Source organism: Myxocyprinus asiaticus, chromosome 20, assembly GCF_019703515.2.
Source record: "Myxocyprinus asiaticus isolate MX2 ecotype Aquarium Trade chromosome 20, UBuf_Myxa_2, whole genome shotgun sequence".
Classification (NCBI taxonomy): Eukaryota; Metazoa; Chordata; class Actinopteri; order Cypriniformes; family Catostomidae; genus Myxocyprinus; species Myxocyprinus asiaticus.
Genome location: NC_059363.1, coordinates 7,471,717 through 7,498,606, shown reverse-complemented (window position 1 = coordinate 7,498,606; position 26,890 = coordinate 7,471,717). Strand labels below are relative to the sequence as shown.

At 36.8% G+C, this 26,890-nt stretch overlaps 1 protein-coding gene and 1 pseudogene across 1 annotated transcript; both read right to left on the bottom strand.

Annotated features, from left to right (window-relative positions):
- Window positions 1–3,191: 3,191 nt before the first annotated feature.
- Window positions 3,192–20,966, bottom strand: LOC127411058 (pinin-like). Its single transcript, XM_051646407.1, has 9 exons — window positions 20,799–20,966; window positions 14,828–14,899; window positions 14,667–14,735; window positions 14,486–14,561; window positions 14,310–14,404; window positions 14,128–14,203; window positions 5,687–5,842; window positions 5,423–5,561; window positions 3,192–4,963 (listed from the first exon to the last, which is right to left on the bottom strand). The coding sequence occupies exons 1-9, from the start codon at window positions 20,909–20,911 to the stop codon at window positions 3,765–3,767; spliced, it is 1,995 nt and encodes a 664-aa protein (XP_051502367.1). The 5' UTR covers window positions 20,912–20,966; the 3' UTR covers window positions 3,192–3,764.
- A 499-nt stretch (window positions 20,967–21,465) lies between these two features.
- LOC127411060 (gem-associated protein 2-like) lies at window positions 21,466–24,819 on the bottom strand (annotated as a pseudogene).
- Window positions 24,820–26,890: the final 2,071 nt, after the last annotated feature.

The following is a 26,890-nucleotide window of genomic DNA, read 5'->3' as shown; positions in this document are numbered from 1 at the left end:
GCCATTACAACAACAGTCACGGACAGACGCACTCTTGAGTCTGTTCCAATCCCCTGTGAGCCTTGGAACTCAGCTTTGAAAGAACAAAATGTTTAACTAGCCTAAATGACACACACTAGTATCAGTGAACAGTCAGTTAAGCCATTCATAAGGGACACACACACACACATCGGCTTATAAAAAGACCCTGGTTTCATTGAGTTTTGCTCAATCATTCTGCCTTTGAATCGTGAGGGAAGGAATCTTGCTATTGATCTAAAAATCAAACTGTTCGCACAACACTGCTGAGAAAAAACACTGACCACTGACAGAGCGCTAACACTGCACGACCACCTGGTGACAAAGTGTGGAACAAAATCATTCATGTCCTAAGAGTGCTATTCTACTTTAATTCCATTATTTAGGCAATTTTTAGTGAGTGAAAACTAGTATTACTCACACAGCAGCTCACAGTCTTACATTAAAGAGGTAACTAACCATTATATACACTCACTGAGGAGATTATTAGGAACACTATGGTCCTAATAAAGTGCCAGACGTGGTCTTCTGCTGTTGTAGCCCATCCGCCTCAAGGTTTGATGTGTTGTGCATTCTGAGATGCTATTCTGCACACTACAATTGTACAGAGTGGTTATCTGAGTTACCGTAGCATTTCTGTCAGCTTGAACCAGTCTGGCCATTCTCCGTTGACCTCTCTCATCAACAAGGCATTTATGTCTGCAGAACTGCCGCTTACTGGATGTTTTTTTGTTTTTGGCAATATTCTGAGTAAAGTCTAGAAACTGTTGTGTGTGAAAATTTCAGGAGATCAGCAGTTACAGAAATACTTAAACCAGCCCGTCTGGCACCAACAATCATGCCATAGTCAAAATCACTGAGTTCAATTTTTTTCCCCATTCTGATGGTTGATGTGAAGAGTAACTGAAGCTGCTCACCCGTATCTACATGATTTTATGCACTGCTGCCTCACGATTGGCTGATTAAATAATCGCATGATAAAGTAGATGTACAGGTGGTCCTTATAAGCATTATATTTTATATATTTAAAAAAGGCTCAACATTTATAATATTATAAATATTATAATATATTAGAAAGACAAAATGTTGTTTGCAAAATTCAATAACTGGCTTTTATATTTTCACTGTACTACAAACAAAAAAAAATCATAAAAATATTTAAGTTGTATTGTTACGAAGTATAGTATCTTAAGTTCACAGTTTTTTTTTCTACCAATTATTAGTTTAATGCTACCGAATAAACCTGAAGAGAAGTTTTTTTCAGAAATTTTCCAGAGTCCCCACCCCCAAGCACCCCCTTGCGACCGGACCCCAATTTGAAAACCCGTTTAAAGCACATCTGGATGGCATCAGGCTGTAAAAAATGTTTGGCCTTAATTAGATTCTACTTCTAAGTGTGTAAGTTAGTATGAATCCTGATCATGAATAAGATTCCAGACATGCAATAGCTTTTGGTTCTGGTGTCCTATAGATAAGACTGTAAAGCACAAACATGAGTGGTCTTGGGTGTCTCTTTTAACATGCCAGTAGCCACTGTCAACATTACAAAAGACATTTATAGGATAACATTAGGTAGCGACAGCAAGAAAAACTTTTCCCCCCTCTCCTACAATCAACTCTGTGAACATGCCCGAGCTGGTCCCTATGAGCCATAACTCTGTCCTGTTTACCCAGCACTTTTCCACCAGAGACGGATCAATAGAAAGGCTTTATCATCCTGCTCATCAGAGATGGACGCCACTAATGAGGCTCAAAACAGCTGATTGCTCACTTTCCACAGAGAGAGAAGGACCGCAGGGGGCACAGAGGATTACGCATGGAAGAGATCCACTCTAGGCACTAAGGTGTAATGACCACCCATCACATAGTTTAAGATTTGGAAAAGGTAGATACATGACACGCCAGACTGCATCATATTAAACCACAGAAAACATAGGAAGTGTCAAAACCTCCAATGAAACTGGAAAAAGAAGTGTGTTGAGCAACAGAACTTTCATATTATGGAGTATCTCATTCATATTCACACACTTTACATACTTTAAGTATTGCTCCCTCCCCTTTTCCCCTTATTTTATTATTTCATCCTTTTTTTATTGTATAAATGGATTGCAGTTTTCCAACCCTGTTCCAGGAGGCCCCCCCCCCTCAAGCACTCCACTAATCTACAAATGAGTTGAATCAGGTGTTAGATTTGTGACAAATGTGAAGTATTTGGGGGCTTTCAGTAACAGGACTAGGAAGCACTGCTTACTGAGATATTTTAATGTACATTTATCTCACTGTATTTAAAGTAACTGTGCCTATTCATGCATGTTGAGCAATTGTCAGATGTTGCCAATGTAAATTCTGGCACCTCACAAGAAAGAAATATAAGTTTTAAAGGTAATTATCTAGCTTTGGCCAGTGGGAAGGTCTATATAAGTGCATTTCCATGTGTATACATATTTTATATACATATCACTTAAAAATATTTGTTTAAAAAAAGTTTTGAGATTAGGGTAAACCCTAAACTTTATGCATTGCATCTTTGACATTAAGTGTACATTCATTGCATCTGTGGAATGAAGATGCCCATTCAATTGAAAGCAAAAGCACTGCCATCTAATAGTAAAACTACTACAGTTATTTCCTCATGGTGTTCACAAAGCACTGTTGCCACCATGAGGTGGAGAATGGAACATATTCCTTATAAAATTTCCTTACCCCTGCATTGTGGTCATGCAATTTAAGAAGTGACACCCTGCCTCATGAGCACCCAATTTTGTACTCCAAAATGCTGCAAGTGCAAAACTACATTTATGGGTGAACACTTAAGGTTTTAACTACATTAGTTAACCTGAACTAACAATGAGCAACGCTTTCACAGTAGCTTATTAATCTTGGTTAATGTTAATTTCAACATACACATTTTAACATTTAGAGTTGTATACTTTAATTAATAAGCAATTGTGAACTTATAAATTAAGATTTTTTTACCATCTTTTACTAATGCCTCATAGTAAAGTTCTTGGAAGCTTAAAATGGAGTTGAAAATATCATGTTGAACTTTCATCTATTTTGTCAGTTAATCATATCCCAGAGCACATTTATTCAAAGTGTTGTAACAGCATGCCTTAGTAATGTTTCAAACATGTATATTAAAAATGTGTAAATCACAACAAGTAAAAACTGAAAAATGTTGATTTGTTTTAATAGGGGTTTTTTTCTCATGTTAATGAGTCATTTATACAAAAAAAGCAGACAATTTAGCTGCACCAAAAAAAGAACACCACTGTAAGGTACGGTCCAAAGAGATGCTTGAAATTTACAGAATGTTAGTCACATTAGTATGGCATCACATAACTGAAAATGTCTGTGACTAAATTACTATATGACAGGAACAGTCCGAACATTCAACATCACAGTCAAAGTTTAATGATCAACATGAGAATCACATTTCAGGAACAGTTCTATATCTCCATTGGAATAGTGTTGATGTCTTATAACATGAAACCAATATATTTATAGTGGAGTTTCATAAAACAGTTTATAAAATGTAAAAAAAAAAATTCCATGATACACTGTAGTCCAAATAACCAGTTGCCAGAAAAAACTAGGGAAAACTAGGGAATAAAGACTGGAAGATGAAGACTATAAAAATAAAACCCACTCAAGAAAAACTCCTCAAAACCTATGGTAACCACACAATTCTGACAAACATGGCCTCTGAAGAGAAAACTACACAAGATTGACAGCATTCTTGTTTTTCAACGGCGATCCTTTCTATCGGACTTGCGATCCCGGTCATTCCTCGAGGACCTTCTCCCTGACCTGCTTCCTTCCGAACTCGTCCGCATCCTGTCAGGTTTGGAGCTTTTGTCTTTGGAGCCTTTGCTCTCACGTCCACTGCCTTTGGAGGACTTGTGCCCCCTCTCGCTTCCACTTTTCTTACTTTCCCGGTCAGATAGTCTCCTGTGGCGTTTGCGGTCTCGGGCGTCTCTATCTCTGCCTCGGGTGCGTGAGCGTGAACTGGAAGATGACGATGAGGAGCCAGAGGAACTGCTCTGGCTGCTGGAGCCACTGGAGGAGGAGCTAGATCCACTTGAGGAGGAACTTGAGGAACTGGAAGAGGAGCTACTGCTACTTCGACTCTTGCTTCTCTTGGCTCTGACTTTGGTTCGACCGCGAGAGTCAACTACCTCCTCAGCAGCCTCCTTTGTGTCCACTTTGGCTTCTTGTGGCTGCACTGTTGGTTCTTGGCTCTGCTCTTGAGATGGGACTTCTGGATCAGGTTCAGGCTGTGATGGTTGGGACTCTGGAGCATGGTCATCCTCTTTAGTGACATTTTCCTCTCCAAGTGCTGGGGCTTCCAGTTCTGGTTCTTTACACTCTGCAACCTCAGTTTCCATGTGTCTTTCCAGGGTCTGCTGAGTGTCTGTTATGATGTCCTCCTGAGACTCCTTCTCTGTCTCCTGTTCTTCCTCCCTTTTCTCACTACCTACCTCTTCAACTGTGGCCTCTGGACTCTCAACCTGCAACTTACCCTGTTCCTCTTCCTCCCTCTGAACTTCTGTGACCTCCATCTGTTCCTCCTCATCTTCCTTAACCTCAACTGCTCCCACATTTTCATCCTCATCCTCCTCTGCCTTCCTCTTACTCTCCTCTCGTTTATCTTTCTCCTCCACCTGCTCTTGCTCTTGATCTCCCTCCCTCTCCCTAATCTCCGAGCTTTCCTCACCTTCCTCCTCAACTAAATCTTCCTCGTCATCCTCCATCTCCACATCATGTCTATTACCTGTCAGCCCTACTCCAGCCTTACCCTCCTCTTGATCTTCTTTCTTCATCTCTTCAGCCCGACGGCTATCCTCCATTTCCTTGTCACCTGTACGTTGGGCCTGACGCCTTGGCCGAGCCTCCATTTTGTTGAGTTGCTCTGCAAAGGCTTTGCGTCTCTCATCAAACATGCCTGTGAAAATAAAAAAACAGTAGATAAGTAAATAATTCCACAATGACTAAATAATGTGAGTGATTCTCACGAAAACAGTAAAACCATAAAATAAAAGTCCTGGTTCTATTTTACTCAAAAATAAATATATATATCCTTTATAATGAAGCCTAAATTTAGGGCCATTAAAAAATGTGTTACATTGCAACATTATTTCCATGTTACACACATTGCAGCCCCCAAATATTTCAATTAATAAAAAGTGAATAAACATGGTCATTATGATACTTATTCAAAAAGCACACAGACCCGTTGCACTAATGAGAATTGGGAGGTAAAAATGTGCTTAAGTGTCCTGAAAATAATGTCTCTGTGCAAAAATCTTAATACATTTATTTTATCAATCTGGGGTTAAATATGACCAGTACATTTGTGAGAATCACCTGATGTGAAAACTAATGAAGAACCAGAAATATCTACCATTTAATTTTTTCTGAGAATCTTCCAGGAGCTTTTGAGTGGCTGCGCACATTCGACCGGGCAGGTAAAAGATAGGGGGCTTGGTCTTTGTGCGAATGAACTTGATGAGCTTAGTATTATGTGCATTCCACTCCTCTTGCTGAAACACATAAAAACACAGTGAATGTGTAAAACAAATCACACCAAGTATAACAGTCAATCTAAATACAGTGAATTCAAGTATATAAGAAAGAACTGTTGCCTCCCTGGAGATACAAGACATACCAGTTGAGCGAGCTCCACTTTGTGCTCCAAAAGTCGTAGCTCCGTTTGTTTGGCACGTCTTTCTTCAAAAAGCTCTCTCCTTTCACTTTCAACTTTTTTACGCTCCTGTTCTGCCTGCACTTCCAATTTCTGCTCAATTTCTTGGCGTCTTTTTAACTTGGGGGAAAAAAAATAACAGCAAGGTTGAAATTAAAAGTGACACTTGGTTTCAGATGTGGTTTAACTTTACTGTGAGCAATTCGCTGACTTTGTTGATTTGAACAGAACACAAACAAAGTGGGTTGGAAGAATTCAGCTTTAAAGGACATGTCCAAGAATAGTATTCTTTGTTTACGACTATATCAGAACAAAGCCTCACAAAAGAAAAAAAATAAATAGGACACAGCATTTAAAGCAATACCACAGAGCCCTTTAGAGCAGTGGTTCTCAAAGTTTTTGATGCTGAGGCCCCATTGTCTGCCTCAGAATCTAGGCATGTCAAATTAAAATACTTCTAAAATACAATAAAATTGTGATTCTAGACATTTTAGAAAGTCACATTATATGTTGTAGTCTTCCATCATGATTTCAACTAATTTCAGCATTTAAATTAAGATATCATAAAGGTGCAGTACATAATTTTCATGTATTATTCAGTCTTTTTTTTGCCAATGTGTGAACGACTTGTAACGCAACTTAAAAAATAAGCCCTTCCCGGACTTCCTAGGTTGCCTATTAAAGCCTGTAGACTGATTTTCATGTGAAGGGAGCGGGTCGGTTTTGCCGGGAAAATCCAAAGGATGTGACATTTATGCACGCTCCCGAGAGCCTTGCCTCAGTGCTTCTCTTCCGCTATTCAACAGCGACAACAAACTGCAACACTAGGTAACGTTATCTTAGAGATGGAATCCAGCAAACGTCCCGCTCCCAGCACAACACCGACTCCTACACAAACTCAGAAAGGCAAAACAAAAAAAAACATTTATCTACTAAATCCCGTCTGGCTAAGCGGGAACGTGATCATGCGAAAAGAGTGAACATCGGCAGGGTATTTGATTCCTGGAGGGACCTTCGTTCGGTTTTGGAGATCAAAACCAACCCTGAATTGGCGTTCTTCTTATTGGACAGGTAAGCTTACATAACTGCAAAGCATATTAAATATAGTGCCATAAGGATTGATCTGTGTAATTTTAGCTAACTTGATCTTGCCTGCTAACATTGACGAATTGCAAGCTACCTTGCTTCGTAACTTTAAAATAATTTCGACGATCTTCTCTTAATACTAAAAGTCAGGTATACAGGATAAATTTAAGCAAATACGCTGGTTTCTTGATCGTAGTACGACATACAAAACATACAATAGGGCAAGAGTAAACTGTCTGGCATAGTTCAGTAGTATGTTTTTTTTAGTCTCAAGTTTTTTTTTTTTTTTAGTTTTTTTAGTTTTAGTTTAGTCTCAAAGTTTGTAGTAAAACAATCACAACTGTGTAATTTTAATTATGCAACCTCATCTGTCAGCATGATGCCAGTGAATTACATTCAGTCTGTTTGTATGTTACGTCATTGTTTAGGCCGATGCTCGTTCACTCACGTTCCTATGGAGTGTGTGCACGAGCAACAGGTAGCTGGCTGCAGTTCACTCAATGGCCACAGGTGTCATTTATAACAATATAATATTTACATACTGCACCTTTAATATAACTTATTTTAAATCATTTGAAGTCAAGTTGAGGCCCTCCTGGAAGTTTGCTGAGCCCCCCTACTGGGCCCCTGCCCCGATAACCAATGCTTTATACGTTTTGCGTCCACTCACAATAAATCATGTTTTTACTATAGTAATATAGTTACCATGTAGTAACCATGTTTTCTGGCGGAAACCATGGATTTACCACAGTAGTGACCATGACAGTTCCATTTTTTTTTTTTTGGCAGAAACATGGTTTTACTATAGTAATATTGTAGCACGGTTATCCAGCAGTGGCTGAAATTTCACATGGTTCATAAAGCAGCCACCCAAGTGAAATTTTGGGCCGCCGAGGCAAATTTTATAATAAATCTCAAGTTCAGTACTTCATACGTGCCAAATATGCTTCTGCACTGGATGTGCGGGCTTCCCTCGATATTGTGGTGCAGTCCACAAAACCGACGCGACCCATTTGTATTTTTGTGAGAATTTTATAGTTTAAAGAGATATGGAGGAAGTTAAACCTCTCAGAGACCCTGTTTCCACCTGGTATTAAGATGCGTCTTAGGTGACCCGATCACATGGTCAGGTGAGACATCGCTGTTTACACCTGGTCGCTTAAATGCGTCTTCTGCGATCTGGAGGGACTCTGTTTCATGATGACATACAATCACCATGTCAGTGTGTTCCTGCATGATAATAAACCGCAACAAAGTCAGAAAAGACAAATTGCAAAAAAAAACAGCACGCTATTTCTCCGATGCAGCTGAAAAGCAACACTGAGCAGAACTGTCCATTATTTTAGAGGATTAGTTGTTTAAAACCTGAGTTGCAGATGTTCGTGCTTCACTTAAGTGCCCCTACATGCCGATATCAGACACACTGAAGATCTGCGAAGTTCTCAAGCCTGTGTATATATCCGTTTTTTTTTTTTAATTTTCCGATCAGAGTTATTTCCTTTTAATCCGCTCGTAAACAACGAAGTTTAAACTCTTGTTTTAGTGCAGCGGTTGGTTGACAGGTGAGGGGTGACGCGCTGCTGCGCCGGGCAGCACACAGGACAGATTTAGCATTTTACACATCAAATGTGAGGTGTTCAGGTTTTTTTTTTTTTTACCACATACGTTGTGGTTTTTGTGATCTGATCACAAAACATTTTAGACCTTGTTTAGACCTGTATTTAGTGCTGACCACATGTGATCCGATCACCAAAAACGCGTCTAAAACCAGGTGAAAACGGGAACAGTAGACAGCCCAGACATGCTAAACAGCATTGAGGAAAAGAGCAACACTGTGCTATGAGCCAAAAGAAATGGTTTTTCAAATGACGCATCATCCTTACAAAACTTTTATTATTTTACAGTAGTAACAGTACCGGTGATATTTTTTACAAATGTTATATATTATTTAATAAGAAACTATTAGGTGGAATCTATTAGATCTATTATTTTTATTACAACTGTGGAAGTTGAAGTTTCTAAATGTGTTTAGGTCTTTTTTTTTTTTCTCCATAAATATTATTTTAGAAAGACCAGCTACAATGACCCAACCACAGCAACAAGGAACCTTCTATGGTCCTACCTGTGCTAATATGCCACTGCAATATTAAGGGCAATTTCATAAAGGGCTTTAAAGTCTGGACATCCAAGACTTATGGACAACTTATGGACAAAGTTTTCCTCCTGTATAATATATGTTTTGTTTGATTGATTTCTGATAGGACTGGGTAAAAATATAGATTTTCAGATGCATCACAACCTCCATTTGAATGATATTGATTCTTAAATCCCAAGATTGTTCTTTTACTCTATATGCGACACTCTACTACAAAGAGGAAATCACTTGCATGCAACTAAAAAGTCTATGATTAGCCACTGGCTGGTAAATGTTCAGATTTCAATCACCAGTGATTGTGCAGTATAGTGGCCAAGTTATTTTTAGCACCAAGATCCTTTCACTGTGTGTTGAGAGTAAAAGTTTGCTTTGACTTGTTCTGTGTGTCCAAAGATGAGAGCCACACAATCCATGTCACTGAATAATTTCTTTAATACCCTTTCTGTTCTTCACAGTCAGCTGTTGACTGCAAAAAAAAAAAAAAAAAAAAAAAAAGACAACATTGATTTGAATCAAGCACGACACGGAAGTGATAAAGCCATTCGAGTTCTCTCACGTTAAAATGTGCTTATTTACAGATATTCTTTACAGAACAGACGGTTTTCGTAGAGACTGCACCAGTTTTATCACGTGTTCAACAAATCAATATAAATACTTGTTAATAGTACAAATGATGCATGTAAACAATAAACATGTAATAAAAATATGCAATATAATATTAGTGCCCGACCGATATATCGGCCGATATTAGCCTTTCACCGATATATCGGTATTGTGTATATTCTACAGATATGCGCTGATATGAAAACTTTTTTTCAGAACATATAATGCAGAAAACAATGCTTTAGAATTGGTGTCATAGCGTAGTTTGTCCAGCCGAGTGTGCTCCGACTCCACTGTTTACAGAGCTGACTCGGAGCTGACCGTGGCTCTGCAGACAGAGCGGAGTTAAGCAGTGTCTCAGTAAGTTAACTAGTTGAAATATGTGAAATACATACTGGAAACTTAAACGATGACCCCATCATTTTCACTTTTTAATATAACTAATATAAAGTTAACCTTGTCCCTGACAACCATGTCACTCATGTCTGTTTGCTGTTAGCCAGCTATAGTTTGTCAGTGCAGTAAGTAATGTAGCAGATTGAAAGGTAAACATCAGAGCATTGTTTTGCAGCTCAGCAGACAACGGTGCGGTCATGGATTGTGTCTGATGAGTGTTGATTTCATGCTATGTTGTTACCTAGTTGGGGAGACACAATGCTGGAAAGTAAAATAAACAACGTCTCTCTTTTACTCTCCGTGACAACGAGCTTATAGCTAACTAGTTAATCACGTAGCTACATTTCCATCCAAGGATTTTTTGCGAAAAAGTTCTAGCGCATCAAAATAAAGCTGATGGAAACGCAAATTAATCGCTAACATTTCACAAGTGTCGACATAATATTTTTCCGTTTAACTCTAGCACATAAACTATGTCGATACATCAAATGTCACAAAAACTGGTTTGGAAACACTTTGTCGAGAAAATTGGCATTAACGCAAAAATGTAGTGTCACATGACAAAATTTACCCCAATCGTTAGCCTGTGTTAATCATGACGACAAGGTATACATCCATAAAAGCCAATTTATTGTACGTGATTATGGATTGATCTGAATGGCATAAAGATCCGATCACTGCAAACATGACACTTCCAGGAGTGCTAACACAAATATCTCGTATCAAGACATGCACATTGACAAGTGCACGGAGAACAAATGAATGGCCACTGTTTGCGATTAATTTAATCGCGGTAGACATCCGTTTATTTATTAAAGTTGCTTTTACACACCATTCAAAATAATAGATGGCAGTCACGGAATTAGCCCACAATACAAAAAAAAATAAAACATCATTTCTGTGCACAAAGATGTTTTAAATTAAAAATAAATGCACTATACTAGGAGAAAAACATCAGTGTGCTTTTTTGGAACACTAACATATAGCCCAATTATATTAAATTATTGTTTAGCTTGCTTTTGAAAAAATGCTGGCAAAATTCCCTCTATTAAGTTAAATTACCAAACAAAAAATGCATTAAATTAAAAAAAATAAATAAATTACCAAACGAAATGTTTTATTTTTAGACCTATATATGCCTTTTCTTTACACAAACTTAAATTAGCCGTACCCTGTTCTGTAGATGAATAAAGTTGGCTGAATTACATTTTCTACACTTCAAGACTATAAACTATCAGAACTATGTCCAATGCACTTTCAGAAAACCAGCTTTTAAAACTCTTAAATATTTTAAATCTTACCCTCTTTACCTCGGATCGCATTTGCTGAGCTTCTTCAGAAAATGTAAATTGCATTATGACACTAAAATTTATTTTGGATGATAATCAAGTTCAGTTGGTCGTTAAAAGTTGTGGGACAAATATACAGGACATAATGCAATTGTGACGGCAATGCTTTAGATTAGACGATTGTTCAAAATAGCCTATTGAATATCAGGAATGTATCATATGTAAACCCTGATATTACACCACATCAAATTTTCTTTAATAGCTGTGCACATAGCATATACACGTCGATGGATGGTCCTTATACAAAGACCGAAAATTTCCCCCATTTCTTGGAGCAGGTTGCCAGCTTGAACAGGGCCATGACAATTCGCTTTCGGGTCGGAACTGGTGGCAACCTGCGATAGGCGCTACATCAGGACCAATATTACAGTCCTATCAGAAGGGCAACTGCTCCCTTTTGATTACAATTCCTCATCTTCTGATTGCATTTATTTATGAAATTAAAATGACAGTTAGCTGGTTAATTTCAATGAGTTGTCTCAATACTCTCCCCATTTTACCAAAACTTCGGAGGAAAAAATTAGGGACATCTGGGAGGCAAATTAGCGATACACACATTTCTGCATGGAAACGACTTAAGGGCAGATTTCTTTTGCGATTAAAAAAAAAAACACTGTCGCATACGTTTTGGTTTAGGCATGACGTCATCTCGCACACCATTTTTAATCGATAAAAGGCCAAATTTCGAATGTGTAAAAAAAAAAAAAAAAACATTTTCACTTTGTCGATAACAAAATAGCACGAAAAGTGGATGGAAACTAGGCTATTGTTGTCAGCTGAGTGGAAGCTAATGAGTAAACATGTATTCACCAAGCTGTTTTGTTCAGGATTCACAGTTTGGTACCCCCTTCAACCGAACAACTCCAGTCGTGTCATTTATAAAATGTAATATTTAAAAGTCTGGTTTTCCACCATTGAAAGTTTCCCCTGAACTTGTATAGCAGAATACGGTGCAACACCGCTGCTGCTGTTTTTCCTCTCGTCTCTGCAGTGTTAATATGGTCAGCATTTGACTGATACTAAACAGCAATACTGATGTTTATTTAGCTATTTATTGTATTTTTATTTATTCTTTATTTTAATGGTCAGCATTTGACTGATACTAAACAGCAATACTGATGTTTATTTAGCTATTTATTGTATTCTTATTTTCTCAGTGTTCATTTCTAGAATTTGTTGACAATATAATAATAATGTCAAATATTCTTTGATAAAAAATATTTAAGAAATCAGCCTTCCGAGTACCTCTGCATAGTCATATCAGTGCAAAATCGCATATAGAAAAGGTCTGTTTTCATTCCAGCTCAAATTTAATATATCGGCCACCATATCGGTAATCGGTGAATTTTCCCTCTCTAAAATCGGTATCGGTCTCAAATCCCATGTTGGTCGGGCTCTATATAACATATTTACTGATGAAATTCACGTATTTGTTCATTTTTAGAAAGCTAAAATGTGATCAAAATTATGATAATCTAAAAATATGTAAAATCAATATTTTCATAATGTACCCAGTTAGAAGTTCCCCTGTATAATTAACAGCATAAGCTGGTAGATAATTTCTTGCATATGTAAGCAAAATGAACATTACAGCAGAAATATAACCCTTTGGAATCTATATTAAATCGAAAGCTTCTGTATTGGGAAATCTGTACCAATAACCAGCTCTAATGTTTGGTATTAGGAATTAAACTGGATAATAAATATAATCAGCTCATAAATAAAAATGCTTATCAACTTTTTAGAGGGGGGAAGAGAAAAGTTCCTGTATGTCCTGTTAGTGTTAACATCAACAACAAAAATAATGGCACTTGATACATGCCCTTATAATTGAAAACCATGAACAAAACTATGTAACAAAAGAAAATGCCAGTCCTGGCTACATCATATATTGCCTAGGTTAAGTTTTTTACTGTGTTGGGTCACAACTTGAAGTCGAATGTAAAGTCTATGTCCCGAATCAAAACCGGTTGAGAACCACTGGTGTAGTGATTCAGGAGTGTTGATAGTTAAGTGTATGTTCTGTTAAATAGGTTTATATGATCTATTTGTTTTTATGTTTAATAAAATTGAGCAAGTAATTTTCTGCATTGAGCCATTTCAGTATTTGGCTACACATAGTTATTACTACAGCTATCTGGGCTTTCAGAGCCCTTCACGTGTCAAAAGCTCTCACTCAAATACACACATGACAAGGCGAACATGAATAACCCATCTATAGTGGTTCTAAGGTTAATATAAGCTATTCCATCACTGGCACGAGTAAATACGGGTCAGGCATTGCGGGCTCGTTGACGTGCGCACGACAGTATCACTTCTAAAAAACAAATCCTAGGGGAAACACTGTTGTAGACTGTAGTAACCATAGTTTTTAGCAGAATTCATGGTTTTATTACAATAGTAATATTGTAGTAACCATGACTGTAGTTGGCTAACCGTGTTTACATGGTAGAAACCATGGTTTTACTATAGTAATAGTAACTGAAAAATAACCATGTTTTTTTGGTGGAAACAACATTTAATAGATTATACTGTATCCATATAGTAACCATGGTTTTACTACAGATTAACCATGGTTAAACTAGTACTAAATAATAACCACAAAAGTATGATTAGTATTGTTTTTATTTTCCTGTATTATAGTTTCACTAAGAATATCATGGTTAAAATATGGTTACTGTAATAAAACCATAGAATTTATTGCGAGGGAACGCAAAACTTTCCAGAAATAAAAAAAATCCCACCCTGTCCTCTAAGAGGCTCCATACAAAACAAAACCATGCTGACCTAAAGGAAGCCTGATAATTCAAGTCTACCTTCTCCGTAGACACCGTAGACTCCTGTTTAAACTTCTGCAAGGTTCCCATCAACAGGCCAAACATGCGCCGATTTCTAAAAGTGGAGGGGATTGGATTAAAGTCATCAAAGTAAACTTGCAATGGAAAAAAATGATCTAAGCTTGAAAATGTGCAGACGTAGTCTAAAGCAGAAATGGTACCTTTGCTTTCCTCGCTCATCCATGGTCTGATCTTGAATAAGATCTCGGCGCGTACGTTCTTTGGAGGTAGCAACCACAGATGACTGCAACGCTGGCTGCAGGCAGAAAATAGAGCACAAAGGCTTATTTGAAAATAAAAATCCAGAGTAAACATGAAAATTGTGTAGTCTGCATACTTTTTTGACATCGTCATCATCCTCAGCGTCGCTATCATGGCGTGAATCTCTCCTGGCTCGCTGAACCCCTGCCAGCCTAGTTTGACAAAAATAAATAATTGTAAATATGCTCTAAAAACAGTGGTGACCAGCCATTTCATAAAATAACCAGAAATTGGCTAACTGAGGAGAGATACCTCACCTCAAGAGTGCCCCTTCAATGTCCCTCTGTTTGGCTGGGGGTCCTCCACCACTGTCTGAGAGTCCACGCCTGACAAGGGTAGACAGACATGAGCAACCAACAATCTCAAGATATAACTGCATTTATTACAAGAATATGCCAGTAAACGAAAAGATTCTTACCTCAGCAAGTTGATTCCACGCCCTCTACCTCCACCTGGGCCAGGGATGGTGAGTCTCCTGTTTTGACCCGGTCTGGCAATGGCAAAATATAAAAAAAATAAATAAAATGGGCACTCATTAATCTGACCTTTAAATAAAAGAGCTACAAAGTTGGCTCTAGCCATGTCTGTACAGCTTTTTGCTCCACTGTTACCACAAGATTCTTAAATTGCATTCATACTGGTCAAGGTTAGTGGTTCTCAACTATGCGGATCACAACACATTGGAGTCGCAGACAAAAGGAGGAGGGGGGAAATGATGCAAAATGTGAATAAAAATGAAACTAAAAAACTAAAAATATAGCTGCAGTGGAGAGGGGGTCAAATCAAACCACTGCCGCAGGCAGCTCTCACTTGACCTGCCACAACCAACGGCGGCTCTCACTCAACCTGCCATTGCTGCAGACAGCTCTCACTGGCTCAGTCACTGTTTAAGTGTCTTCCTCGTGATCCATCACCATTACCTGCACCTCACTCTCAATCCGTCAGCGTCACAGCTATGTTTCCATCCAAGTTGCAAATTTAATTTATGCAAAAAATCAGAATATTGCAAAAACAATGTACGGATAATGTTTCCATCCCTAGCGTTCAAAATAACAAAATAGTCACTTCTGGGGAAATTGCAGTGACTGTGTGACTCTTAATAAAATACTTACGGTTTAGGACACGCAAACAAAACATTATCTCGTTTCATGACTGGAAATGACAGCATGTCACACAGTTCTGGGAGCACTGTGTGTGTGTGTGTGTGCGCGCGTTCCTCCATCATAACTTTGCGGTGTGGATCTATAAGATATTCTTTAAAAGTATCAATAAACCTGCTCTTCTGGAAAAAGTGCAAGTTTGTGTTTAACTTGTTTACTCTGCAAACTCTACGCAGGCTTTGGATTTTTAGAACACCGGTATTTAAACCTAGGCTGCTGCAGAGTACGGTAATAAACTATCGGGAAGACAGTAAAGCCTAGCTTATTTACAATAAAACCCTACCATCCAGCAAGAATGCTTTGTGTCCACGGTGTCTGTGTCAGTGTGTGTATCTATTAAATTACAAAAGATAGACTACATCAGAATTACAATTGTGGTCTGTTTCTGACTGTGGGAAAAGACTTTCATTTTATTAATTGCTTGGCACCTTATTTTAATCTTTGTTTACAGTTATTCTGTCCCATTTTATTATCATATTTAATGATCTTGTCAGTAATTGTTTTGTGTATTAATGCTTTGGTAATATTGTATGTAAACACAATGATGCCAATAAAGTAATTTGATCTAAATTGAATTGAATTGTGTGCGAGAGAGAGAGAGGGAGAGAGAGACCTAAATAAGCAGCATTGACATGTAGCATCATTTCTTTTAATCCAATCAAATAAGAGATCTAATAAGGTCTTATTTTACATTATCATAATGTGTGTAAACAAAGCTTGACACTCCATAAATGTGTTATACAAACCCTAAATATTTTTACATATTAATTTATTCAATGCTGTTAACACTGCTTTTAGCAAAATATCCCTAACTTTACAGGAGGACAAATATAACTATTGTAATGTATGCTACTGATAATGCATTGCATTATTGTAACTTTACAATCAAGTGTCAATCAGGGCATTCACTGCAAAAAACAGTGCTACCTACAATACTAAACAGACTCTGCACTCAAAAAAAGTATATTATACACATTACATTTTAATATTAAAACATACATCAACATGAGTTCATAATCTTAAACACTAATGAACAAAATATTTAAAGCTGCCTATAGTAAAGTTTTTTTTTCCTAATTTGGGTCATTGTCCCTAAAAATGTTTGTTGTCAACGATTTAGCAGAGATGGGCCACTTCAATTAAAATGAATGGGAGAAACTGGAATGCTCAACCAAGCAGCTCTGAGCGCCCAATGGATGTAGAAAGAAAGTTCCGCTTTACAGTTAAAAAAGCCAATCACCTGTCAATCAACTCTATAATGCACATACGCATTAACTATACAAGCCGAGAAACTTCAACGCAAAACGCAGCTCTCCCACTCAATCCGTCAACACAAAACGCAGCTCTCACGCCATGTTTACGATTTCTGTAGCCCCAAGCAACCAAACAGCCCGGGTCCCCAATTTAGAACATTTCTTAAAACAAAATATATAAAATTGCTTTTATATTATACTTTTTAAATTCATCCCATCAGCCATTGTAGCCATGTACATTCAAAAAGTTTAATGAAATAAAAATCTAGTTAAAGATAATATATGTTTTAAGTTTTTCTACAACACATTTTTACAAACACTTTTTTTTTTTAATGAACAGGGTGTGCAAAACCTACTACTACACTCACTAACATTTTGGAATTCAGTTGTCATTTTATTATTATAACCAGGGTTTTTCCTGCATAGAGAATTATGAGGCAGCCGTCTCCGACTGTCGACGAAACTCAGGCAGGCAGTCACCTGCACAGATAGACCCCAAGTGGTGTTTAAGCACCCGCCCTCTTTCACTAGATAAGGTCCCTTTTTGCAAGTAATTTCTTATTTTTTTAATTTATATTTTAGTTTTTATTTAAATTTGGCCCTTGGCATCAATTCTCAATTAAACGTGTGCCCGACATCTGCATTTAAGTTGTAATTCTGCGCGACCACAGCTCCTCCCCCTCTTTGACATTCTTTGTCACAGCCTCCACACAACATCGAAGTCTACCTGACCAGCCTTCATTTGTGACAGCCAGGTAAGGATAATGTTTGTCCTAAACTTCGACATTGTTTGCCACTGCTGTGAAATTAAACCACTATAAAAAAAAAAGAAATCTCCATTGAGCCAGCAGAACTTAGGAAAAAGCCCTCCGTTAAGCTTAACAAGCAAGCTAATCGGGCGTTGGCTCAAAATAGCATTGTGCAGGGTCAGAAATGCCCCCAAAATTCAATATTTGAATTGTTTCTGTTTGAGTTGTTTTTTTATATTGATAACATAACAGTCAATCCTCTGTGGTCACCGGAGGCGCCAACGTGATCACCTGACTTTTTCCCTGATAACAGCAGAAAGAAATACTCCATTTTTGGTCATACTGATAAGAGTAAGACATCAATCAAAACTATAAAGGGTTTACTTGTGTACACTCACAATAACAGCAAAATGTTGAGGTTTTGTAAAATAAAGAAATTAAAGTAGACAATTCAAGCTTTCTATAGACATCTCATACTTTAGTTTTAAATTAACCAATTTATATATTTTTTAAAAATTCTCTGATTGTATAATCCGTATGAAACCAATGAGAGGTACAGTCTTTCCCGGTTGAGCTCATTATCGTTTTTGGAAGAAGACACGCTGTGAATTTACCTTAGAAGAAGTGCGTGATCCGATACAGCTTATTAAATTTAATTTTTGCGAATTCTTTGGATAAAGTTACAAATTTTATTACTTATTTTTGTATATTTATGGGCCTAAACAAAAGTTAATATTGTGAGTGAAAACTGGAGCCTACAAAATCTGTTATTATGTGTTTCATGGCCTTATTTCAATGACTTAAATTACTAACCACGCATAATCTTGATTTTCTCAAATGCAAACATGTACATCTCATGTTTGGAGGCTCTTATGTTACAACACTGCTGAGAAAGTGATGCAGTTTATTCATTCATTTTGTTAATTATTCATGCTTGACATGATGACTACAATCATGTCAACTGTATCTGGGCAAAATTTTGTATTGTTATTTCAAAGCAAGTTATGGCATTTGGAACCAATGTAAAAAAAAAAAAGCCTTTTTTATCAAAAGTCCAAAAATACTCTCCAAACAGGTGATCTGAGGGTTTTACTGAACCCAAGAACTACTTACATTTGTAAATGCCACAATAAACCAGAAACATAATTACACAGAATAAGTAACAAGTAATAAGATCCAGCACTGTTTCAGTTGTGCACATGGTAAATCAAGACCTGTCAATCTAAGCGATCAGTCCAATCCAAGCTTTAAAACAGTGGCCAATTGGTCTCTACACATCGTCCCTTCCCACCATACACACCCACATACCTGAGATCAGAGATGATCTTATTATCGGTTTAAGAGGTTAATCAAGTTTGCTGTTTGTTAACTATAAATGAACACATTAGCTGTTATTTTGTATTTAATGTTGAACAGGTTAGCTTTTTTAATTAAATATGCTATAAGTTGATAATTGTCACTTTCTTCAATCATCTAATTATAGAATACCTAAAATATGTTGCTTGTAAGTGGAAGGCATAGTACAAGTGTATGTGTGCACGTGATCAGGATGGTACCACCTCTGCCTCATTTTGAGCCAGGAAAAACCCTGATAATCCAACAATTATTTATTGATGTCGAGTCTGTCATTATAATATGATACAGGTATTATTTTTATAACTTTGAAGATTTGTTGTAGGTAATAGTAATATTTCTGTCTTATTTAATTTACTTTCACCTGGAGGCTGCAGTGTACTGTTCAACATGTTGCAAAAGGCTGAATTTTATGCAAGCATCGTAGGCAACATTCATAGCAGTATTGTAACAGTAAACATAAAAGGCATGGCAGCCCATCAGCACACTAGAGCGGGGGGGGGGTTATACTGGCGTTTATCAAGCGCTGAAATTTGCTTAACAGAACGCAGGTGTCTCGAGATGCGATTTTGAGACCATAAGTTATTAATTTGACACAGTGTCAAATGTGCCGGTCCTGCGTGAGACACTGTCCAGTGCGTGTTTACAAAGGAAAACAATGGAAAAACAGAGCAGATGCACGCAAAAACACGTTCCGTGTGAACGGCCCCCAACACATCCGTTCGCGCTTATGTGAGTGAGAGCGCGTGGGCGAATCAAGTTCGGAAGGACTTTATATTTTTTTCATAAATTGCAAACCCGAACACAAAAACCCAGCGGACCTCTAATGTGGACCGCTCTGAGAGCACACTCACACTCCAGCCGTCAATGCAAAACGCAGTTTGGTAGTAACCAAGGTTTTGATACAATTAACCACGGTTTTACTACAGCATTACTGTAGTATCCATTTTAACTTAGTTTTATTAATAGTATCCATATAATATCATCTATGGTTAGTTGTGAGGTTTTATATGTGGCTTATACTCACTAATTTTTAAAGAGTAAACAAAGCTGCCTAATAATTTTCTGTGTAAAAATTAATTTAATAGAGGTATCGATATCGGCCTAAAAGTACTTGGTATCGGATCGAAAAGAAAATAAGTGGTATCGCCCATCCCTACAAGGTAAAAGAAACCAGACTACATTAAATATTGGGTTGCAACCCATGAAACATAGCTGCACATGCTTTGCGTGGATCTTTGGTACAATGACATTTTTTTATAGACTTTAATATTATAAATGTCTTGACAAACTATGCAAAATACGGGTCCTGAAGTAAAACTTCTAAATTGTATAGAAAACCACTGGACATTCAAAGCATTACCTCACTTCCCATTCAAAAAAAAAAAACAGGAAGTCCCTTCAGCACCCATATACAACCTTACAATTTAATTTACAAATAAGCTACTGCAGCTTCTAATGATTCTTTTTGGACGAGAATTCAGTTCTTAAATTGAATTCTATCTTAAAGCAGATCTGAAATAACCCTGCCGTTATTCAGCAATATGCAGGCTTTTGCAGTTGTAAATGGTTTTCATGAGGCGTGTCATTGAGGTTTCAAATAGAAACCTGCTGCTAGCTTCCCTGCAAGCTAAATTGTGAGCGCATGGATGATTTAAGACAGGTCAAAATACTGTAATGTATGACTACAAAAATATAAATAGACATTTTAACAATAGAAAATGTAATACAACTCCGTTTAACCGCCGATATGGTACACATGTGATTCTGTAGCCTGTATGCTAGCCGCAATATTGGCTTGCTAACAGGCCCTGGATAAAAAATTTTCCCACATTGGGGGCCAAAACAATTAAAAAGCCTTACTTGATACATACCTTAATTCACTCGGATCTCTACCGGTTAGTTTTTTAATATTTTCGTCCACGCTCTTTAAACTTTCCTTGGCTTTTTCCAGCTGGTCCTGCAAACTTCGCACGGCCACCGCCATTTTGCTCTTCGTCTTCCTGCCTCGCGTCGTTTCATGCGCGCGCTCGGTTAAATGAAAGCAGTAAAGCGCATGACACCAACTACGGGGGCGGGTCCAGGCTCTGAAACCCTGCCCACTAGCAGTGATTGACAGGTTTCTTGTAATGGCAGCTGTGTCATGCGATTGACTTCCATGCAAATGTTTCTTGATCGGTTTTTTGATGGTAACCGTATTTTTAAACAAAAATACCGTAGTTACAACAATGTTTCTACACTACAACCATGATAACTTGTTTTAAGCCAACCATCTTAAACAAACCACCATCATCAAAGAAACAAAGAAATTAAAAGACAGAAAATTTCTGCATTGCTTTTTACACTGTTTAGAGGAGATCACAAGTTTATGATTTCAATACATATAGAAGCCATTTTTGCGAGAAAAATTAACATGGTAAGTTTTTGCAAGATAAATATTTTCAATACTTAAAATTCACGACTTTCAAGTTTTTTATAAATCTAACATATTGTTACTTAAATGGCAGGCACAACAAAATATAATTAATGACTATGAAATCCTAAAGCAAAATAGGCCTTTTTTATGAGAGAAATCATAAGTTTTATTTGAAAATATCAGTTCCTCAAATGACACTAATTGCAGTTGTAACAGGTGTACTGTATATGATGCTCAGAAAACTGGGCAAGACACTGTATAAATCTCTCCAAACAAAATCTTCTGAACATTGTTCACTGTTCCTCGTATTCACATGACTTTTCTTCACAAACGTCCCTCCATTAGACTCCAAGACTCTTTCAGTCTTTGTCAGCCAAATCATTCTGCTCAAAATACCTGTAAGAGAGAGAAGCGTGATTATACTTCATAACAACACCTGCGCATATTTCAGGAGATACTAAATCTGGCTATAGCAGTGCAAAGTCAGTTACCTGGCAACAATACAAATCTTCAAGTTAAGAGCTAACAACCAATTATTATCTTTGCTTTCCTGCAAGCAAGAACAAAAAACATTCAGTCTATTTTAGACCACCTATTTTAGGCTGTCAACAACAAGCCTTCGCTTGTGCAACTGCAATGCAAGCAATGGTAGAAAATAAACTGATGCCTTAGTCAGCTTGTATTCAGAGCAAACCAATAACATCCAAAAAAAGAGTGTTTACCAGGTTGGCGCGCACTGCAGAGCTTCATCTTGCCAGCTGTCTGATAAGGGAATGTGCTTCCGGAAGCAGCGGTTTCTCAAGGCACGCTAGTAATGCAAATAGCCATCTGCCCTGTGATGATAAATGTTAAGGAGTGTTTAATGTACAGTTAGGCTGACAAAAATTCATTTAAATAAAATCTTTTGATTATATAGAAGACTGCACCTTAATATGCAATGTAATAAAAAAAAAAAAAAATACAATTTTGCATTCTACATTTGGAGTGACTTTAACACCAGACTGTACAATTAATCTCAAAAGTCTATACGTTACAAAGTCAAGCTAACACATAATAAAGAGGAACACATGAGACACTGGGGCAATTTAACTTACCAACTGTGGTACAAAGTCTCTCTCCTAAAACCAATTGATTAAATACTCAAGCACAGCTGAGACTGCTGACTGCAAAGAATACAATAGAATTACAATTAAACAGAACAGAAGTGAATGGAGCAGTAATCAAAGTTGCTGTTAATTAACAAGCAGTTACCTGGTTTAATTTGCTGACAAAATGTGGGAATCCAGTCTGATGTTAGAGATTAAGATTATAAAACCGTGGCATTATGTTCAAACCATAAGTGAGCTTTATAATAAACATATTCAAGAGGAAGATGTTTTATTATTGCTAAAGGGATTTAATACCTTGACATAATCAAGACCTGGGTTAACTTTGTCTTCTTCTTTCAGCTGGATATCAAGACAAACATTTTCACCCAGGCAGAACCTCTTCCAACCATCCTCATCCTCAAGTTTTGGCTAAAAAATAAATAAATAAAACAAATAAAAAGACAAAACGGCTTTTCTTTAAATGTTTGTTCTGCTTTAGTCACATTAAAGTCTTGTCCAGATTTAAATATTATTACCGTGACAACGTTATCATCTAAAACTTGAGCTTTCCAATGCTGATGATGCTTGTTAACACCCTGAAACAGGAACTGTGTGCTTAATTTCAAAACAAACACTACTAACTAATTCAACTGAAAACACTGAATTTTACATCTTAGATGCTCAATTCAACTATTAAAGTAGGGTACAACGGGGCTAAAGGCACCCCTTAAGGAAATGTAGCTTTTTTCTGGTCACAAAATGTATCAAGGTAAAAAAAAAAAAAAAAAGGATTTATTTGTATTAAAATTTGATGGAGCAACATCATTTGTGTGAAAATAAATAATAACGGAAGGTTGTTTCGATTAAAATTCAGTAAAAAAAAAAAAAAAAAGCCCACAATTGGGGTAAAAGGCTCCTATAGGGGGTTTAAAGTGATATTGTGTAGATGCCGGGGCAATAGTTATAGGGCACAATTTGTCAACTCATGCAAACACTTTTAAGACAGCAAGATGCTTTTTGAATTACAAATTAAGATGATGCTTTCTCAAAATAACTATTTCAGGAAAAGTCAACCATTTCCTGTTAATTTCAAACATATCTGGCATTTTATTATATCTCAAGTATTCTATTAACAAACTAATCTCTATTATGATTGGATGAGTCAATGTGAGCCCACTTTGAACATTATTCATAACAAATCTATTCACCTCACTTTGGGCCTTTAGCCCCTGCAACAGGGGGGCATTTTAACCCTAATACTATCCTTTCACTTATTGGACAGTTATTGAAAAAAAAAAAAATAATGACCTTCAACAAAACTGAAAACGATAAAGAAGTATTTTGTCTCAAAAGAAAAATGTTAATTTCAGGGATTTTCATTAGCTACATACATTTGCAACATTTTAAAAAATAATAAAAATGTGATCAAATTGCCTCAAAATCAACCTTTGACACACATAAACATCCCATGGAACAGGAAATTTTTCTAGTGGATCGTGACAAGCAGGTGTTTAGGAAAGTCCTGTGGTAGTTTTTGTTGCAATTTAGTGTTTTGGGAGAAAATAAAATCAACGGAGCCTTTTACCCCGGGAAGCCTTTAGCCCAGTTGTACTCTACTAATAAAAGTTACCAAAGCAGCTAAAATCTAATACCTGTCTGACTTCTGAAAATATGATGACTTGTTGCTGCTTCCATTTCAAGCTGGGTGATAAATCCTGAGGTGCAGCCAAACAACCTGAGAGCTGTGCAAACAAAACAATTAAATGATTAGATCACTTACACAATTACACATATGTATGTGTTGTAATTGTGTAGACACTGTCTAACTATCCCACTCACAGAAACGTTCACAGATTGCTTTGTCTTCCGTTTCTTTGGATCAATTTGTGCAACAACAACATATGGGCAAAGAGACGCCTCTTTCCTGCAGAAAGACATAATATGGCCACTGTAAAAATTCATAAGGCACTATTAATAAAAATAAAACAATAACCTTTATTAATAGCGCACCGCTCATACAAGTCTAGCTCAAAAAAAGCTGTAAAAACCAGTTGAAATCAGAATAACTATAAAGGTTCAAAATGTAATTAAAATTTTTGAAAACATAAAATAAACTGATCAAGACTGACTTACTGGACCTGTCTGAGATATTCTTAAGGATTTCTTGGGCGTTCGTTTGGACTTCGTTCCTAAGTGTCGCATGTTTCCACAGGCAAAAGTCTGGGCATCAACTCCTCCACGTCTGACTTCATGTCTTTGCTTTATTTTCTCTGCGCGAGATCAAAACAAATCGACATTTATCGTGAGCTAAACATCACAGTTCTTATCAACCTCTCCATTTTGAAAACACTGGAAATGATGAAGATTTGAGAATTGATTCCAAAGGCGTTGGGAATCGAGAATCGATTCGAAACGTTGGAATCGACTCCAAAGCTGGAGTCGATTCCTTCCGGGGAAACCGGTTGATAGTTTCAGACTGTGTTTATTTCCTCGACCACTGAACTACTACTAACCTTTTGCATATATTTATTTTTTTAGCCTACATTTTACACTTTTTTACATTAAAATTATATAAAATAATAACTGATAATTCAAAAACAAAAATGTTAAATACACGTTAAAATGTGTGTGTGTGTGTGTGTGTGTGTGTGTGTGTGTGTGTGTGTGTGTATATATATATATATATATTAGTATAAACCAGTACAACAATGGATTTTTTAATACAACTGAAATTTATTGTTTGGACATTTTATTCAGTGTACAAAAGGTAGTGGACAATTACTGTACATTCTAATATAAACCTCTTTCTAAACAAGAACTCGTGAGTGGTAACAGACATTTTCAATGGTCTTTTTCAAATTATTTTCTGTAGTTCTTGGAAATACAGGTGCATCAACTCATACTTCCCTCAAATTTATCACATGGGATTGAAGCATCGCGCTTTGGTATGTGCATACAGGCCATGATTTAATTTTAGAATGGACCTATTAAGAGTAAATGTCATTCATGCTATTATAAACAGTGCAAAGAACGCTTTGCAGTGAGCTGTTTATTATGAGATTTAACTTTGCCTCCCGTGTTCGGGTGAAAGAATCGATTAAATGGGTCTGGAATCGACTCTCAGAATCGATTCTAACTATTCCAAAACCAGGAATCAGAATCAGAGTCGATTCCCAAATTTCTGGAATCGAACAGCCCTAATGACGACTAACAGACGCGACGGTTACATTGCGATTTTTTTCTTCGTTCCCTCTGACAAAAAAAGGGGTGGGGGGGGCTGGTGTCTAGTGACATCTGTTGTTCAGGATTAGATTTGTGTTTTGAGAGTAACGGCAGTCAGTCAGTCTTTTGTTTCTGGCGGCCAACGTGTGTGTCCATACGCACTTGAGTATGTCTGATAATGTGTTATGTGGTTTTAGCTTTTTGTACTTATTTATTATTACTTATTATGTTGATTGTAATATGTGGGATAGTCGCCGGGGTGTAATCACGTCACGTGTGATATAAAATTGTTTTCTATGTAATCTGTTGTTTTTTTTGTTTGTTTGTTTGTTTGTTTTAAATGTCTTCCATGTAGTCTGTCAAATGAAGCAATAATTTTGTTTTATTTTATTTTATTTTTTACAAAGGATGACTGTGATCTAGGACAGTGTTTCTCAACCTTTTTTTTGACAATATTGAAGGCCCCCCTCACACGAAACTAGATGTGTCTGATTAGAATAATTAATCATGGATAATTTTTTTACTCTAGAAATTTCAGAAAGAGTCTGTTTATAATTTGTGGGCATACATCTTAAAATATTTTTAGCATTTTAATTAAGTTGGACTATTTTAATATTTCTTATTTTAAATTAATTTTAAGTCATCTTGAGGCCCCTTTGGAAGTGTGCTGAGGCCCCCTAGTGGGTCCCACTAATTGTCATTTATGCATGTAGTGGACTTTTATTATTATTATTATTATTATTATTATTAATTAGCTGGAAATACATAGGAAGTATTCCAATGCCATTTCATAATTGTGTGTTTGTTAAGATGTCAATAAATAAAAATTTCTTTTGAAAAACAAAAAACAGTACATTTATTCATCACATGCAGTAATACTATTGTGCTTTCACTATTTGTTCTTAAAAGATCTTGAGGCCCTTACAATGACTGCATACCCTGAAAATCACTGTTTAGTGTCCACCTTATCTATAAACTGATATTTCGAAAATGGCAATTTGCTATTAATCCTGAAAGAACTTCAGACTGTGTGGAACTTTGCTCTGTGTGTCATTCCTGTCAGTAATCTTCTCTATACGTTACCAGAGAGCAGCCTGAGTTGTGTTGACATGTTACCCATGTGCACCATTAGGCTACTCTTATTTGTTCTATTCAGTTTTTCTTGTAATACTGGGAGGATCACTCTTTAATATAACAGGCTTAATGCATTATATAATAGGCTACATTTAAATGAAGATAA

Coding starts and splice junctions, on each gene's coding strand:
- LOC127411058 (XM_051646407.1), bottom strand. CDS start 20,911: ATGGCGGTGGCCGTGCGAAGTTTGCAGGACCAGCTGGAAAAAGCCAAG. Junction 5,562..5,686: donor AAGTGGAGCTCGCTCAACTG/GTATGTCTTGTA, acceptor TATGTGTTTCAG/CAAGAGGAGTGGAATGCACA. Junction 4,964..5,422: donor TTCTCAGAAAAAATTAAATG/GTAGATATTTCT, acceptor TTATTTTCACAG/GCATGTTTGATGAGAGACGC.